The sequence below is a fragment of the Diadema antillarum genome, unplaced genomic scaffold, assembly GCF_040938485.1.
Source record: "Diadema antillarum isolate AM-2024a unplaced genomic scaffold, OU_Dant_1.0 seq00001328_RagTag, whole genome shotgun sequence".
Classification (NCBI taxonomy): Eukaryota; Metazoa; Echinodermata; class Echinoidea; order Diadematoida; family Diadematidae; genus Diadema; species Diadema antillarum.
The window spans coordinates 211,528-230,420 of NW_027272098.1; the positions used below are offsets into that span (position 1 = coordinate 211,528).

Here is an 18,893-nt window from a genome sequence, read left to right on the forward strand (position 1 = left end):
AGCAAATCCTGACATGTCAGGTACAACTACGTAAATAGATCACTCAGAACAATGAATACAATAATGGTAGATTCTTTTACTTTAGAGTAAATCTCGACATCAGGCGAACAACCACCCACAACAATAAATACAATACTAGTGATAGATTCTTGGTACAATGTATTTTGTAAGATGAGGCACACTACTCGATTTATGGACGGCAAATTTTGTCAGGAAAGACAAGACATTCTAGTTGTCTAAATATTTCATACAAATTTTGTGCATTTTATGCATTAAAAAGAATAAACTTTCAATATTACCACTCATGTCTTATTTTCTCTTTAAAAATTATGAAATGTGAGCTCACAAGATGTCAAGGTGAAAAAGTTGAACCAAGCTTTAATGTGCACATATCTTATAACAACTTCTTGTGTATAAACATAGAATACAACAGACCTACAACCAGTATGATTGCGACTAAATTTCATAAACTTTAACAACCCATTGTTTGACAGAAAAGCATGACTTTCAAGATCCAGTTGGGTCACATTCGTTTGGTGCATTTGAAGTGTAATACAATCTGTATCACATAAAATAGGCACACGGCACAGGCAACCACTTCAGCTCAGTAGAACACATGTGCTTATGTAAACATTTTGTACATTATAGTGTCTCAGACACTGCAATAAAAACTGAAGTAATTCTTTAATTCAAACAACAACCAATACAGTACCATTGTGTGGTCTCAAGTCAATGCTTTTAAATCACAAAAAAAAAAAAAAATTGTCTTTAACAGAGAGAACATATTTGTCTCAGCTGTGAATAATTCTAAATGTTGGAATCAATTTGCCAACCAACCTACATTTGGTCCAGATTGAATAAGTACACATGACTACATCAAGGTGATAGTAGTATTTATTTGTGTGTTTTAACTTGAAGTTAGAGAATACAGGAGTGTCTTATGGCCAGTGTAACATATCAAAGGACATTAATATCTATTCTAAGGTCTTTGACTGAAATTCTATCATCAACATAGTTTACAGTGATAAACAATATACAAAACAAGAACCTCATGGTTACCATGTGTAAATCAAAACAAAATTGTAATTTCATTCTATCTTATTTTTATTTCATTTGTTGTATTGGTTGAGCACAAATACAACGTTCCTCAGATTGTTCCGGCTCCCAACACACCAGTGCATATCTTTTGGAAAGACACTAAAACATCTCTTTATAATAGACTCCACATTTGTACATGTCATTTACAAATTATGTACAAATTTCACGACTTGATGCACATTGATTTCATATGCACCTCAACTTCTCCTGAAAGGATTTCTGTCTCTGAAACTTAATGCCTGTTATAGACTGTCTTATCAAACTTATGCTATAGCAGCTGGGAAGAATGAATTATAGTTTGAAGCTGAACAGCAGATCTGCATGACTGTGATTCGGTTCCAAACCAATGATGTACTGGCAATAATACTGAGTGGTATGTTAGCCTTGGTTCCAGCCTGGGACACCTTAATAGTCCAGAGCACAAATCACAGCCACTCCCCGCTTGATCCAGTGGCTCTGCTTCTTGTCGCTCGTTCAAGGCAAACTAAAGGACCACAGCTGACGGGGGTTGGGAAAACTTTCTTAGGGTGAGGGACCTCTTTCTATAGCAATTGTTGTAAGCTTTTGACCAAGGTAGAAGAAAGAAAAGTGATCAATGATTCACACTTATCAAGCATGTCAGTTTGTGTTACTTTTGGTATTTAGTGATACCATCCAACTGAGGTGATGGCATTCTGAATGAGGCCTGACCAAATTCACAAATCAGTGATCCCAACCTACTGTAAAAATGTAGGTTTTCATTTCCCTTGAAAACAGAGCACATAATGAAGGCCGTGATCTATTCAATGCCAACACTAGGGAGTGATTCATACCTGCTCTGGTGAGAGTCTTGTACATGGGGCAGACGTAGATGCCGGTCTCTGGCTGCTTTCGACTTGCTGCTGGGATGAGCTGCATGCAGGGCATCTCAGTGTACAGCTCCTTGGGGCGTGACTCAGCCAGCTGGTGCCGCTCATAGCTCCACCGTGCCCCCTCCAGGAACAGGCCTCTGATGTAGCAGCCACTCTCTGGCCGCTCCTTCAGCTTCTCTGCTGGCTCCTTCATCACCTATGGATTGGGGGGGGGGGGGGGGGGGGGGCAAGGCGCAATAAATTCTGTTAGGACTGCTCCTCTTAAGTTACATCTATATCACACATCTTAACCATACCATACAAAGCATGTTCCTTGGCACGTCTGTGTTCTATTTAAGAACATATCCAACATGATCTGTATCGATATGGCTATTTTCCCATTAGACCACATACAGGAATTATTTTTTAAAAAATAGGGAAATATGACTTACTCTGTGTAGCCCTCACAATTTTACAAACTAATTGAACCATACTGAAGTCTGCTCCAGAAGTTGCAATGCAGTATATTTCAGGTGACCCACAAAAAAATCATGAAGTCACTGCAATATCTTGATAGTATTGTGAATAGGTCAAATGCAATCACAGTCATTGTCATAAATATGGCTTTTTGACCCCCACTTAATTTTACCCTGAAAACTCATGATGGCCCGGTAATCTTTACGAGATACATGTAATTCTCTTCTTTGCAAATGCAAAGGGGCTAACAATTTAAAGGAAGATCTGAGAAGAACAAGGCAATCGCCAAATTGTGTCTCGCCCATTCGTGTACAAGGAATTAATATTTTTTATAACTCCCAGAAGTTAATTGACCTGCTTATGACCTTTGACCTTGTGGTGACCTTCAACACCGCAAGGGACATTTACCATCCAAGTTTGGTCACAAACGGACAAAGGGATCAAAAGTAATGAGCCATAATCGAAACGCGCCATTAAAAACTTAACATTGGGCCCTAAAAATTTGTTGACCCCTTTCTGTGACCTTTGACCTTGTGATGACCTTTAACTCCCCAAGGGACATCTACCATCCAAGTTTGGTCACAAACGGACATAGGGATCAAAAGTTATGAGCCACAATCAAAACGTGCCCTAAAAACATAACATTGGGCCCTTAAAGTTTGTTGACCCCTGTCTGTGACCTCTGACCTTGTGACGACCTTCAACTTCCCAAGAGACATCTACCATCACCCAAGTTTGATTGCCATTGTAGCAACATGTGCTGAGTTACGTGTGATAAGAGTCTTGCAAGTAAACTTTAACGTATGACCTCAACTGACCTTTGACCTTATCATGTGACCTCTTACGGCACCATAACATGAAGGTACCCCCAGTGCATCCATCACCCAAGTTTGATTACGATTGTAGCAACATGTGTCGAGTTACTTGTGATAAGAGAGTCTTGCAAGTAAACTTTAACGTATGACCTCAAATGACCTTTGACCTTATCCTGTGACCTCCAACGGCACCATAACATGAAGGTACCCCCAGTGCATCTATGACCCAAGTTAGGTTGTAATCCAAGCAACTTATGTGAAGTTATTTGTCAAAAGAGAGTCTTGCAGGTAAACTTTAACATAGAAAAGAGTCTTGCACATACTCTTTAATATATGACCTCAAATGACCTTTGATATCATCACATGATCTCCGACAACACCATAACATGAAGATACCCCTAGTGCTTCTATCACCCTAGTGTGGCTGCCATTGCTGTAACAGTTGCCAAGTTATGCATCATAAGAGAGTCTTGCAGGTAAAATTTAACATTTGTGACGGATGACGGACGGTACGACCGACGGACGACGGACGGTACGGACAACGGACGGACGACGGAGACGGACGCCATTTGGATCCCTTAGTCTCGCCTTCACCTCCGGTGGGTGAGACAAAAAATGAAGTCTGAGATGAGAGAAATGTGTGTCCAGCAAGTTTCATCTTTGATGACTTTGAACAGGGAGGGGAGGGATGGGAGAGTGTTCATCACCTTGAAGTCGAAGCCGATGATGTCGATGGAGATGATGGCCCGACGGGCATAGTTCTGGAGCGTTCCGGTGAGGAAGGCCTGAGGGAAGAAGAATCCGGAAATCCAGAAGACGCTGGGGATGCCCTGATGGATCCAGTTATCGATGAATTTCATCCGCTCTACCAGGTCGGTCACCCAGGAAGAGAGTGGCTTCAGTGATGGGTACGCCTGGAGACAGGAAAGGAGGGAAGAGAGTGGGATGACTGAATGGAGGATGATCAGATACAATTCGTTGCTTAGCAACACAATGCTATCTTTGGGAAATTCCACTTTTAAATCCTAATTGCACACAATCTGGCGGAGAACTCTCCAATAAGAAAAGAGATCTGTTAAAACTTTGTTAATGGCAGTTGTAGGCCTTTACCAACATTATCAACAAGTTTGTTCGTTTGTTTTTTAAAGAAAGATTTGATGGAGACAAAACACGAACAGTAATTGAGGATTATGGTTGTCCCAATGTAATTGTGTTCTATTAAATATGACAACAATATATTTCGTAAACTACAAATGTCCTGGAATCATGTGAAAAGTCCTGATAACGAGTGTCTCATGCGGGTGCACTGATTGAACCAAATTCGCTTGCAGAGCCAGCTGTTCATATTTCAAAGAGCAAAGTGTCCATGTTTGGAGCATGAAGTCTATCTATGGGAAAATTGCCAATGGAAAATACTACAGTCTGAACAAGCTGGTAAAATCAACATGCACTCTTTATCTATTTGTTGATAATACCAAATGATGAATCCAGAGAAAACATAGCACACAGGTATTGCTTATAGAATTTAATGACAAAAAAAAAAGAAGAAATACCAACAGCTATAAGCTATTGTCAGAGGTACTGTCATGGGTGTATATTAGGTATGAGATGTAAGAAAGTAAAAGGCACGGGGCATTCACTGACCTTGCCTGCCCATAGGTCTGGGACAGTGTTGTTGTAGATACTGTTAGACATGGTCTCCAGCTCCAGGGAGAGGACCACCAATCCCTTGAGGGCCTTGAGGAGGTCCTTGAGGGTGCTGTGGATGGCGGTCAGCAGACGGTTGTACCTGGAAGGGGGGGGGGGGGGGGGTTGCAAAAAACAGGTGGTCACGGGCAAAGGGGGAAAACAGCCATATGATAAAATTTGAGTCCCCAGGGGTACATAATAGTTCTTTATACTCTTACACAACAGAGGTAGTCTTCAGTTGTTCCCTCTGTCCAATTGTGTGCCAACTTTTTCCAACCATGTTTCTACTACTATATTTTTTCTGTCCATTTGTCTTTCTTAATATGTTATTTTGTCTATGTGTCTACATTTTTCTCTCTGTCTCTCTTTCTGTCTCTCCATCCATCAATATACACACTCATCCATTCATAAATTCATCCATCCATTCATCTATCCATCTTTCCAAATGTTGTTATATCCAATGAAAAATTGCATCCTTATACATTTCCTTTATGGTGCCTTATAATGTTAATAGATGTACTTACTTTCTGTAAAACTTCATATTTGTATGTTTCTGTTTAAGCTGGAAAAGAAAATAAATGAATGATTGAATGAATCCATCCATTTCATCTATGCATCCACCATCTATCAATCTACAAATAGCTATCTATCTTTCCATTCATCTACTGGACCGTTCAGGTGTATCCAGCATGGGATAACACATGGCACAAGATTTGATACATTTGATATACATTAATTTGATATATTCCATGTTTATACTCAAATGACACATTTTTTGCACCAGTGAAATAAAATGGAGGAAATAGCATGGTTTCCTTCAGTCTGAATTAGCAACCAAAGAAAAAAGGTGGATCAAAGAACAAAAATATGAAATCTGTAAGTGGACAGATCTAGTAATTAAACTGAGGTGTATTCTTTTTTACCTGATGACTTCCTGAATGAGTACAGTGTTCATGGACTCCTCATAGAGTACTGGGTGTTTCTTGGCAACCATCACGTGGTCAATGGGTTGAGGAACTCGGGCAAGAATTGTCTTGGCAGACTCCTCAATCACCTAGCAACAAGAGATTGAGGGATAAACATCATGTAACATAACGGTTTTCTTGGTGCATATGATTACAACTTTGCAGTGTTCACCAGTTTTATATGTCAACATTTACAATGGTTTCCTGTCATTAAAGAATAAAACTTTCATGTAAAGGAAATATAAAATAATACATCTTTGAATTGCTAAAAAAGTGCAAACTGACAATACATATGAAAATGTAGTCTTGGTGATTTTCTGGTCCACCATGCACCGTATTGGAGTGAAAGGTAGCCTTGAAAAGGACTGGGTGGTCATTTTCAGAGCAACCTCCTACTCCAAGAAAGAATATGGTCCATGGTGGACTCACTAAGATTATGCATTTTGCATTGGAAACCTTCCAAGAATGTCACATGAAAACTTAATACTGTAAAATGAGGAATGTTACCCTGCATTTTATTTTTGTGAATTTCACGAGAGCCAAGTTTCGCAAAATTAAAATGCACACTAACGATCAATCTTGTCTACACTCTATGCATTGCATGTTAGAGGCAACTCGCGAAATTTCATGCTGCGAAAATATCATGCTTTACAGTACCTATAACAGTGCACAAAGAAGATTAAATCAAATCCATAATGTGGGTTCCATCAATATGACATCTACCAGGCCCCTTCGCACTCAAAATGACACAGGAACAGAATACATGTTCAACTATACACCCCCAAAAATAAAATAAAACCCAAAACCAAAATGTCTTGATACCAACAGTAGTCCATGCCTACCTCTTCTCGAGACTTGCCAGCCCCGGTAGCCGTCTTGGGCTGGAGCAGCATGATGGTGCTGAGTGTGGTGAAGGTCTCGTTCTGGGCGAAGGTGATGTTGGCGTTGTCGTGGAGAGAGAAGATCTCTGGGGTGTCGTTGATTGGCAGGCTTCGCACGTACGCCATGTATCCCTGGTAGTACATTGAAAAAACAAAAGTTGGATGAATTATATAGATTTTATAAATATATGAATATATAAATATATTCAGTGAGTCTAATATTTTGCGAACCGGGACATCACGGCAATTTCACAAGTGGTTAAATTTGGGATTGTGGAGTACAGTACTAGACAGATACGTGCACACTCACATTTATGCCGGGATCAGAGTTGATATTCTGCATGTTTTTTAAATGTGCCAACAGCACCCAACTTGTGAAAATTTGCGAAAATAAGAACCTCGCGAAATATTATCTATCTATCTATCTATCTATCTATCTATCTATCTATCTATCTATCTATCTATCTATCTATCGAAATTTTGCGAAAAATAAGAACTTCGTGAAATATTATCTATCTATCTATCTATCTATCTACCTATCTACATGTATCTATCTATCTATCTATCTATCCTTCCATATATCTATCTATATATATACTAGCTATATTTTCAGGATATACTCACATTGTGATCATGGGTGGTAGGAATCTGGTGGAAGATGCCCGACTCGGAGAACTGGTGTTCCTCTTCCAGAACGTCGCCGCAGTAGAAGTCGGCCAGGATGTTCATGATGCAGCGTCGGTCCCTGTCATCCGTCACACGACCACCGTAGTTGATGTGACCAGCTGTGTACTTCAGGACCTATAGAAATGATGCATAAAGGCAGTCATGACACCATCTTGGTGACATAGGTAACTGTAATTCATTCAGAGGATATGTCTGTCTCTCCCCATCCACCTTACAACTTCTGGAAATCATATAATCAAATCAGCATAATAATGATAATGCATATAGCAATTAGACAGTACATACATTCACCGTTTAAGTATTGCTGCTTTTGAGTACCACGTATTATTTGAAAAATCTACAGCATGAGTAAAAATCATGGTAACATCATTTATGCTCTATTGAGTATGACATCAATAGATACTCACAATTATCAATGTATATTCTTCCTCATGAGGTGTTTATGTTCGGTCTTGGTATCATCCCCAAACTTATTTTGATTTCATTTCTTCATTGAGACAGAACACTTATGACAACATGCTGCATATGATCAGCACACACATACATCACTGTCTACATGTGGGACTACATGACATCTCTTCTTATATACCTTGAAAGGCACATGGTCCTCATACTCCATAAGGAACATCTTCAGCTGGCTGATGCAGATTCTCAAGTCGCCGGTGGTGAACTCATACGGGATGTTGAAACCGAGGGCGCCGAACTTGCGTCTCTCCAGCGCGATTGCATGGAAGAGACTGAGTGAGAACAGCAGGCTCTTGAACTCATGCGTCTGTGTAAAACGGGAGAAAGAACAGTACGCAAGGACTTTTACATATTGAGATGGTACAACACGCACAGAATGTTGTATTTGAGTAACAGTTGTGTACAGAGTGAAGTGGGCAACATGTCAAATGAAGCCAATCATTCAAAAATCTCTACAGAAAGCAATTATTACATCAAATAATTAGTTGTTGTTGTCGTTTTAAAGAACGAAAGAAGAGAGAGAGAGAAAGTGGGGCCCTATACAAACAATTTGCCCCAGACAGCACTTAACATACAACAAACATTATAAATCTTAGAGAGATATAAACAAGAATATGTACCAAGTCTCCACGAGGGAGCTCATACCGTCTCCACGAGGGAGCTCATAACTGTCTCCACAAAGGAGCTCATAAAGTCTCCACGAGGGAGCTCATATTGTCTTCATAAAGGAGCTCATTACGTCTCCATGAGGGAGCTCATTTTATTATGATACTGATGAATACCTCATATTCTTCAAACAAACTCAAATAACTAAAATAATTAGTGTCATGCTAGAAGATATCACTACTGTACATTATTTCTTTTTGTTATCATGTATATCAGTGCATCCTGGTCTATTTAAACATTCCATTGATTGAATCAATGATTTAATCGTTTTCCACAAGTTTGCTTCTGCCTTTAATATCTTTGTCTCTGTACATGCTTAAAATTGTTTTTTCTGTAACTTTTTTTCCTAATATCCCTCCTCTCACTGTCAGAGTGTACTTGAACAAGATTGCATTTCTCATTTTTTTTTTTAATGTACACATACTATTCAGCTCTTCTTTGTCACAGTTCAGTGTACAAGATACAACCTGCACTTAGTTTAAACACTCAATGCATTTTCAGTCATTCCATCTCACCATATTTCTTTAATTCCATAGAATTAGAACAGAACAAGTACTGCATCTCCTTTTTGCTTCATTTTGATATTTTTAATTTGTTCATTCACTCTATTTCATGATAGAGAAATACAATGCATACATAATATCCTACCATCATTTTTAAAAAAATCTGAAGTTCATCACTTGTTTGAAATAAAAATGTGAAATGAACAGAGAACATGAGAACATGCTCAGAGGCCTTGTGGAAAAAAGTCCTCTTAGGCACCAGCATAAAACAGGTGCAATCTAGAAGTTAGAACACAACCCAATGTCAGAACACTTTTCAAACAACACACTTCTCTAGAGGAGATAGTGAGCAGATCAAATAATCAATATTTAAGCAAAAGAGAATATCTAAAAGATTTGTTAGATTATGCATCTTTATGTCTTTCTTTTTTTTTAAATAAAAAGTACTCTAACTATTTCTCAGGTTGACCTGCTTTTACCTTTCCAATGCAGGAGTTGAGGAAGTCGTCGTTGAGACTGGTGTAGCTCTGAAGCAGGTTTGCCTTGATGCCCCGAGGAGGCTCAATGGTCATCTTGGAGCTGTTCTGGAGGATGGCCACTGGGAACTTTGGACTGGGCATACTGGTCAGCCACAGCCGGAAGTCACGATGGACCTATAAAAGTATGGACATAAAAAACAAGATGGAGTCAGCGCACCAACAAATTAAAAATAAAGAAAGAAATTACAAAATATTCCAGTTCATAGTGATAGCTGAATAAGGAAAAACTTCAGCTCTACCCTAGTAGTCATATCAGTCTTATTTATCTGTCATCATCCTCTCTACAGATTCCAACTGACTTTGACTGCAACAATAATATTTCAGATGATCTCTCTTCTATGACAAAGACAGTTTTCACTGGATTTTACTGTTATTTATTTAAAACAAACATAAAAGTCAAAGGTCATTTGGTTCTGATTTTTTAACTGGAAGAGTTTTGAATTTTATATTATGTACTTGGAAGCATCATCTATTTTGGTATGACAATGGGCTTCTTGAGTGAAAAGTAAGAACTGGAGATAAGAAGAAGAGATTAACGATGCAAAGTTATTGAACATGAAACCAGCACCAGGCCTATTATATAAATACCAATGATTATATCCCTTTCATATAAAGTACAAAGTCCATCAACTACTGATGCTCATGGCATGTTTGTAAGGTAGTCGGTGCATCCAAGATGGTGGCTGGCTGACTTGGCATCTCACCTTGTCCGGGTCGATGTTCTCAATGAGTCTCTCCAAGGAGGGCATCCAGCTGGGGGAGAGATGGCAGTTCTGGAAGAAGACCCACTTACCCCGGTCCATGGCACTCCTCATGAGAGCCTCAGCTCTGGGACCCTGTGATAAGAAGCACAGTCAAAAATCGTATGTCTGAAAAAAAAAATATTATAACAGTACCATCCGCAACGATAACTTTAAAAATATTGAATCAATACAAATACAATTTCAGGGTATGAAACTATAACTCATTGCCCACATCTTACAGAAAACCCCATTCGATTTGCTTCAGTGGTCAAAGAGAAATGAGGAATTTTGTAGAGCATGTCAGGAATCTCTTCACTCCAAGTTCTGTCTATTGTGTTTACACATTAATATGCATTATCAAGAGCATCCACGTGCTAAACTTGGAAGAATCAGATGCATGACATGCTTTACAACAATCCACATTTCTCTGTGACCACTAAACCAAATTGAATGGGGTTTTCTGCAAAATAAGGCTAGGATGTTATATTTTAAGACCCTGACGTAGCATTTAGACGGTTTAATCATATTGGGTGTTATCAATGCGAAAATCTGATTGTAATTTTTTGGGACATACTGTACACAGCAATGTAACCTATCATTACTCTAAATGCAATTAAACAAAGGGAAACTGACCAAAAATGCTTGCAGCTGGTTGAAAGAAAAAAACAAACAAACCAAGCACATAAAGTTGATTTTAAAAATCAATACTAGAAGACCACTGTCTCCATTCTTATACAAATTGCTGAATATTGTGACAAAATGTGTCACAAGAGATCTTATAAGACTTTGTTTGGGTACCTTAACAGATCATTCTAAGACAGATTGCACAGCAGAACAATGAATGGTAAATCTATAAAGTGATATCACAGCAGCATGACAAAATGAAATAACTAATTTGATAATTTTTGGCTTTGTTTTGGTGCTGGCAAAAAGGTCTATCATTTTCCATCTGATTACTTTCATCCATACATCATTATGATACACATGTTGTCTCCTCAGATATTCTGCAAATTTTTTTTACAATCATGTGACCACAAGCCACAGAGGGATTAAGTGATGAATATATGACATCAAGTTTGAACTCTGACCTGTCCCTGACCCAGGGAGATGGAGGTCAGCTTCTTGGAGAAGCGCATCTCCTCGGCGAACTTGTAGAGGTCGGCGGCCGGGTCGGTACCGACGGAGAGGACGAAGACCAGGGGGATGGTGGCCGAGGACTCCTTGTAGGCGATGGCAAGGTCTGCCGTCTGCGGCTCAATGAAACGCTGGCCCAGGTGGGTGGCCACGTAGTCCTGCATGGCGTTGGTCACCTTGTCCGCCCGGATGCACTTCAGGACCAGGAGCTTCTGGAAGTCGTCCAGGTCGGTGTTCCAGGAACCGGGAAGCGGCTCCCTGGAGAAGGTGATGGGTGAGAAGGAGGACGGAGAGAAAAAGAGGTCTCATGAATTTCAACTCCTGATGGTAGGAATGTGTACTACTGACATTTTTTTTTTTCTTTCTCTTTCATAAAAGGTGCCTGTGACTTGACAAAACATTTAGCATTGATTAGAACTTCTTTACAGCTGCAAACTACAAACACACACGCACAAATAATTATAGTCATACATAAGAGATGATTGTAAAATTGACCTCTGAAATGAGGAATGTACGTGTATTAAAATGTGAATAACTATTTAACATTTTTGGGAAATTTCATTTTAGTTATTTTGCCCGGTGCACATTTACAAAATGATCTAAAACTATTTCTTTATCAAGTTAAGGATTTAAATAAAGATAAGCCTCAGAATATTGACTAAGAGTTTAAACAGTGATGCACAGAAAGTACATCACGCTGCAAGACTGAAAGTTCAGACATATCTCTTCACGAGGTGAGAGAAGAGTGAGAGATGTTTCTTTATAAGTATAGACTGGACCAACTGAGGTATATTTTCATAGAGAGAAGATTAAAAAAATATGGCTGCCTGTTCCAACTCATGTTCATGAAATCAAAGTTGTGGATGATTTTATAGTATAGACTGAACCAAGTAAAGTATATTTTCATTGAAAAAAGATAAAAGAAAAATATGGCAGCCCTCTACGAACTCATGTTCATAACAAAAAGCTGTGATTGATGGGACTCCCAAGATCTTACCTGTGGGGCTCTATGCTATCAAAGATGTGCTGGAAGGCATCAGAGTGGTTTCCAAAGTCCTTGGGAAATGCGGCAAAAGTGGGCTGGAAAATGAATATTGTAGAGCAAACAATGATTATGATTTGTTTGGAATTAACCAATTTTCCCAGACATGATGATGACACTACTACATGGTGATATTATGAGCAAGGACGTTTGAGCTTTGCATCGCTGGGCACTCGGAGACAAAGCTATTGATATCTTTCTCTCTGTGTACGTGTTCACATTGTACTAATAACATATTATACGATTTCCAGATGAGACATATATCAATGACATTAATCATCCTTCATTATTCCAAATTCATTCAGTTATCAAAAGTGTCCCAACCCTTTGCTTTTTCCTGATCCTTAAGATTCAAACATAATTGAGCAAACAAAGATGTCCATCTTATCTTTAAGAAGGAAGATTCAGGGGGTGATATTAACCACTAGGTACATGTTTCAGGGGAAACAGTATAAATGCATTGTAGCTATCAACGTGTACCATATCTCCATCTCACTCATCCTCATCACGTGGCAAGCACATCATAATAAATACCAGGAGTATATTACTTCACTTGTATATCACAGGACAAGGGTTAATGGTCAGAACAGCATCTATGCCATCTCCTACTTGCTGTTTGCATGCCAGACTGAGTTGACGGCTTGCAATTTCTTTGAATATTTGGCTCAAACGCACAACCACACATAAACTGGTGATGGGTAAACTGCATAATGCCACAGTACACTGAAAGCAGAAGAGTCACTCATCTTTGTCAAAAAAGTTTGCGTCAGAGGAAAGCTTACATAAGGTTCTTTGCTGTCCCACATTTGTATCTAAAAAGCTTCTATATATAAAAAAAGTACACACTTTTGACAAAAAGAGTGTTTTCTAAAGGCACTCATGTCTAATGGTCTAAAATAATGTGGCAAACGAGAGATCTACAACATGGCATTGAGCTTAAAGGTAAAACATTGCTCATCTTACCAGGGCACCAAGAGAAAGGATCTCCATCCAGGCCCTCTGAGAGAGCCAGCTGGGACATGGGTTGGGTAGCTCCTCTTTGATTGGTCCACCGGACAATAGGAACCTCCATTCCTCCTACAGAGAGACCAGAGAACACAGAATGACTCATGTAGGAAAGTGTGTGTGTCTGTTTCTTAATTCAACTTGTCAGTTCTGCATCAATACTCTTAGAAATGCCCGTATTAGGTGTTACATAAATGTTATCCATCATTGTTAGAATCATTATCATCGTCATAATCGGTGGAGTCTCGCGAGTGCCTGCATTGTGCATCCCAATGCACATTGACCTGGAAAGTTCACAGTGGAAAATTTACATGTACACATTTGTATGTCTGTGTGTGAGTGGTATGGCCTTGTTAGCTTCAACAACAATATTCATGCACATTCCCAATACATTGGTAAGGAATTCAAAGAATAATGGCCCTACCTTGAGAAGGATATCTTCTCACACACAGTAATCTCTTCACAGGTGTTTTAGTGAGATGTAGGGTCTACATGTAAACTCTTAGTAGCTTGTACAAGAAAATCAAGCTTGTATCATTTTTTCTTGTAGTTTTGGTCATGAATTTTTTTTTAAGAACTAGGGGTATACCTAGTAATAATCTATGGAAATTATCATTTTATTAAAATACAATCGTCTTTTTCATTAAAAAAACCCCAACAAACACACAAACAAACATGTTTATAAAAAGAGACACAACTTGTATTTTTTTTTTTTTTTTTTTTGAAGAGGATGGATACGAAGGATAACCCTTTTAATGCTTCAAGTGTCTGTTAGCACAGAAAGCCCCATAGCATTGTGCACACTGTCCAGAGCCTTGGTACAGAAAGGGATAAGATGAATCTCTTACCATGTTGATCTTGCCGTCGTTCTGCAGAATGCGGACGCAGAGCAGGAAGGCGAACATGAGCTTGTGCTTCTCAAACAGACTGCGGCAGACGTTGGAGTACAGGCTGTAGGTGAAGTACTCGTTGATGTTGATGATGCGCTGCGGCAGGTTGTCTGTGGAAAGGAAGCCCACATACAAGTTTTCAGAGGAGCTCCAACACCCAGTGCTCCATGCATGGTCTTGTTAAGACTTTAAGGATGACATTCTATGCACTATTATCATATCAAAGATATCTTACATCAAAACAATTTGATATTGTACAGGACGTCTGCTGTCATTACAGGGAAATGGCAGTGCCTTGCCTCAGTGTAACTGCTAATAGACAGCAGCCGTTAGTCACAGGAGTGGGGGAGGTTCTTAGATATAGAAGTGGTCAAATTGATGCACGCATCGCAAATCATGCAGTAAGTGGTAACTTCACTTACTCTATGACATTAACACTACACCTACAATCAACTGTAGGCAAATAAACAGCATCCTTTTCTTAACAAAGCTAGATTAAGATAAGATATGACACAAACATTCTGAAAAAATGACCAGAACTGGTTGTGATTCTAAACATTTTTAAAATCTACTTATTACTGGAATGAGCTTCAACTATGATACTTGCCTATCCACACAGAACTAGAGGAGTGCTGGTAAAGTAAATGCTCCTGGCTTTATTGGGGAACTTTTAGGGTAAAGAGCACATTTCTTTAATCTTTTCTTGCTGAATGCTGTTAACAGAATTGCACATACAATAATATGCATCCGGGCAGAATCTGTCCACTGCAGGTATAAGCATATCATATCAATGTTTCTCTTTTCTATCTGTTTCTGATTTGCTCTTCTTTCTCCCATGACATGCATCCAATGCAATGCGATACTATCTGTTGGCTTCATGTAATATGTAATCATCTTCATCTTCATCTTCATTTTTCCAAGAATAGAATTAAGGTGAAATCTTTACCTGCTCTCTCCGAGTTGGCGATGCCAGAAAGGAAGATATTGATGAACCATCCCAGTGAATACTGGTACATGGGGTCCACGATGGCCAGGTCTGTGGTGCAGAAGAATAGGAGCTGGGTGCGGACTGCCACCGGGATGTACTGGGACCTGGTCTCATCGATCTCTCGCTCCGTCTGCTCAGCAACGATCACCTTAGCCTGAGGGTTTGGAAGTGCAATGGCAGGAGAGTTAAGTTTGTTTCTATATCAGCTTGCATGACAGCAATCTGAAGTTGTTATTGAGTTAGAAGACAACGGCATACAAATTTATGTCCTGGAATCTAGCTCATTTCCACATTATGAAACTGAATTTCTCGAATTTTAAAGAAAATTGTGCTGCGATGAAAATCCTAGTATCTTTTAGGCAATCATTGTGATTTCTATGCTTATGTGGAGTACAAGTGACAATCCTTTGAAATGAAAGTGTTCATGGCCTCCAATGGTACAATGTCTGGTATTCAAACTTACCCCACCTTATAATGAAACTTGTTACCTCTAAGCTACAAGTAAAACCTGACAGATTTTCTCTTTCCTTTCTTTTCCCCTATTAAAATCTTACTCACAAAACATCTGGACAAAATAACAACAGAGAGTAACCTTAAAGTCATGAGATGAGAGAAAGAATTTCACCATGTGAGATGTGTCGATGGAAAATTATACAATTCTATGAAGTAAATTGAAAGAACAACAGTCTCATCAATAGAACATTTGGGCAAATAGTTATAACATACAGTAACTGCAATATGAAAGAAAAAAAAGTCTTCATCATTTGAGATATGTCCATGAGAGGCACGTTCAATGCTTTGAACATACGACAGACAGACAGACGGGCAAATGTGAGAGAATCACTGACCTTGATCTCCTGCGCCTTGACCTTGGAGGCCTCCAGCACCTGGATGAGGTCGACATCGTCCACGGGGTTGCCCTCGGAGGAGCTCAGCCGCTCCAGGATCTTGTCCTCGATCTCCTTCAGCTCCTGCTTCATCTTGGCGTTGCTGACGATGAGCTGGTTCTTAGCCTCCTCCAGGTCTGGGCGTTCCTCTGCCACCACGCGGGCGAGCAGCTGGTCCTCTAGACCACTGGGGGGTGGGATGGATAGGGGGGGGGGGGAAGGGGTGTGGTGGTTTCACAATTTAAAAGTTAATTTGGTTTTACCACTGTACAACTACTGCATGAGCTGTTATTTTTGTGAAGGTTTAATATTCATGAATTTCGTGAATCACTATTGGGCCACGAATTCAACAACAGGTGAAAATATCACCATACGTGTATGTCAGGGTAATAGTGCACTTATGATAGCCTCGGTGTCAAAACAACATCTCACAAAAATGTCTGTGAACCCTCATTCCCCAAAATATCTGGATGCAAAAAATACAGCTTATATTGTAAGAGGCATTAGGTGAATATCAATTAACTGAGACATATACACACTCTAAAAAAAACGAATTAAAATACAGATGTACTGATTCATCAAATTCTTTAGAAGGAAGGTGTAGTATGGTTAGATGGCATTTAAATCCATGTAAGGGAAACCAGTGTAGAATTACTCATCCTTGTCTGCTGATCATCATGAGCGGGGGTTCATGGAATGGTGTGCATACAGGATTTAAAACAAACAGCCTACTGTAAAAGTGGACATTTTTGCATATTTCATGCAACATGAAACTAGTACAAAATTAAAGCATGCAAATATTTTGCTTGTTATATGTAATACCATTTCATATGTTCATTGTGTGGAATAAATGCATGCAAAATTCGCCTTACGGCCAAGCACAAAAAAATTTTACAGGTGCAAAAATTTCCACTTTTACAGTATCTTTTAAATGTAAACTGTTGACACGGTCATTGTTTGGAAAATTTCTGGTAAACAGGCAAACTAGTGGCAAATGCTAAACTTACTCCATCAAAACAACTAGGGAAATAGAGAGCATCATGAGAGGATGGTTCACAAAACCCACAGCCCGGCATTGCGTAAGTTGAGAATAAATATGTGAGACAATCACCTTGGAGAGAGGGTGAAGTTGACCAGGGTGACCTTAGTGGACACCTCGGGGGTGTAGTGGGGGTTGGGCAGCTTGGTGGTGATGTAGAACTTGAAGTCCTCGTGGTACGGGATGACCGCATCGCCGAGCTTGATCACTAGACTGCCTTGCTGCTTGAAAGTCTGAGGCACGAAAGAGACATAGCACATACGGCAAGGGTTTAGTGAATGGTTAGGATTGCTGCTCTCATTACCTATTGCGGGTTGCTATAGAAATCACTGGCAAGTTAGATGGAAAATTGATAAAACCTGAATTGCATTCACCTTGGAGGCAAGAAGGACATGAATTATTGCAATGACTGTCTTAGACTGTGAAAGTACCATGGCATATAAGTTAATGATATATGATGTGTGCTGGGATAAACAAGCATACATCCATCACACATTTCAGGAGAGAGCTTTCAATCAGATGAATAGAAGCAACCTTGATTTCTACCACTCATCAAAATAAGAGCTTCAAAGCATCAGAAATCAAAACTTCGGTAAGTTTCTATCTACCTATCTGTCTACTAGCGTGTGTTTGTTTTTATCTGCTCAACTTTCTGTCTATTTATTTGTATTCATTTATGTACAATATAAACTACAAGTGTATATTATGTTTATTATCTACTGATAAATCTACAGTATATGTCATATATTTCACATTTTGTTTTCAATACTTTTGCAAATTGACTGCTATCCGCAAAATTAACAATTCATGGAAATATTTCCTCCCATATCACATATGCACTGTATATCTTCTCCATGGAGGGAAAATCACAAAATGTTCTCCTAATAAGGGAATAACATGTATTTCTCATTTTATATCACTCTAGTTTTTGATCGTGAATGCAAAGACTCACAAGATTGTCTCACAAATCTAAATTCGCAAAAAATATGGTGTAAATAGTATATTAGAATGTTTGAATAGATCCCTCTATCAAAGAGGAGGTATGGGTGGTAGAGGTAGCTAGGTACCTGCTTCTGGAGGATGGGTTCCAGAGCTGGGTCCAGCTCCTCAGCTACATTCTCCAGGAGGCAGGGTTTACCGAACCGGACAGCGTTCTCCAGGCTGCGCAGGAAGTCACGGTCCGACAGCTTGATCACATCAATGCCATTATCCTTTTCCTGTAGTCGGGATTTGATAAGTGGTATACGATATAATAACAATGTCAGCAACGAGGAAGGTAAGAACAATAATAATAATATATGTTACCAATCCTGATGAAGGCATCATTCCCATCATCATAAAACACTAATATCCAAAGAATAGTAATACTGATACTGGTATAACAACCTGCAATGCAGACTATTATGAAATTTGTCCGCAAACAATATGACTTCTAATACTCAAATATTCCCGCATTTACAAAATACAACAAGCTTTCAATATTGTCTGCAGGCTCCGTGGCTTTCTGCACATTTTACAACATACCAAACTTGCCTTCGTTACTGCACTCC

The 18,893-nt window shown here is 39.3% G+C and overlaps 1 protein-coding gene across 1 annotated transcript in view; it reads right to left on the minus strand.

Moving 5' to 3' along the window:
* Window positions 1-1,503: 1,503 nt before the first annotated feature.
* LOC139708353 (dynein axonemal heavy chain 1-like) overlaps window positions 1,504-18,893 on the minus strand; it is a 72,257-nt gene continuing 54,867 nt past the window's right edge. Inside the window, 18 exon segments of the mRNA XM_071620311.1 lie at window positions 1,504-1,596; window positions 1,894-2,145; window positions 3,928-4,134; window positions 4,865-5,009; window positions 5,833-5,963; window positions 6,717-6,887; window positions 7,380-7,556; window positions 8,032-8,214; window positions 9,556-9,729; window positions 10,320-10,451; window positions 11,447-11,750; window positions 12,490-12,572; window positions 13,498-13,611; window positions 14,388-14,539; window positions 15,376-15,571; window positions 16,266-16,491; window positions 17,416-17,576; window positions 18,411-18,560. Coding sequence (XP_071476412.1) covers window positions 1,504-1,596; window positions 1,894-2,145; window positions 3,928-4,134; window positions 4,865-5,009; window positions 5,833-5,963; window positions 6,717-6,887; window positions 7,380-7,556; window positions 8,032-8,214; window positions 9,556-9,729; window positions 10,320-10,451; window positions 11,447-11,750; window positions 12,490-12,572; window positions 13,498-13,611; window positions 14,388-14,539; window positions 15,376-15,571; window positions 16,266-16,491; window positions 17,416-17,576; window positions 18,411-18,560 — 3,051 coding nt within the window.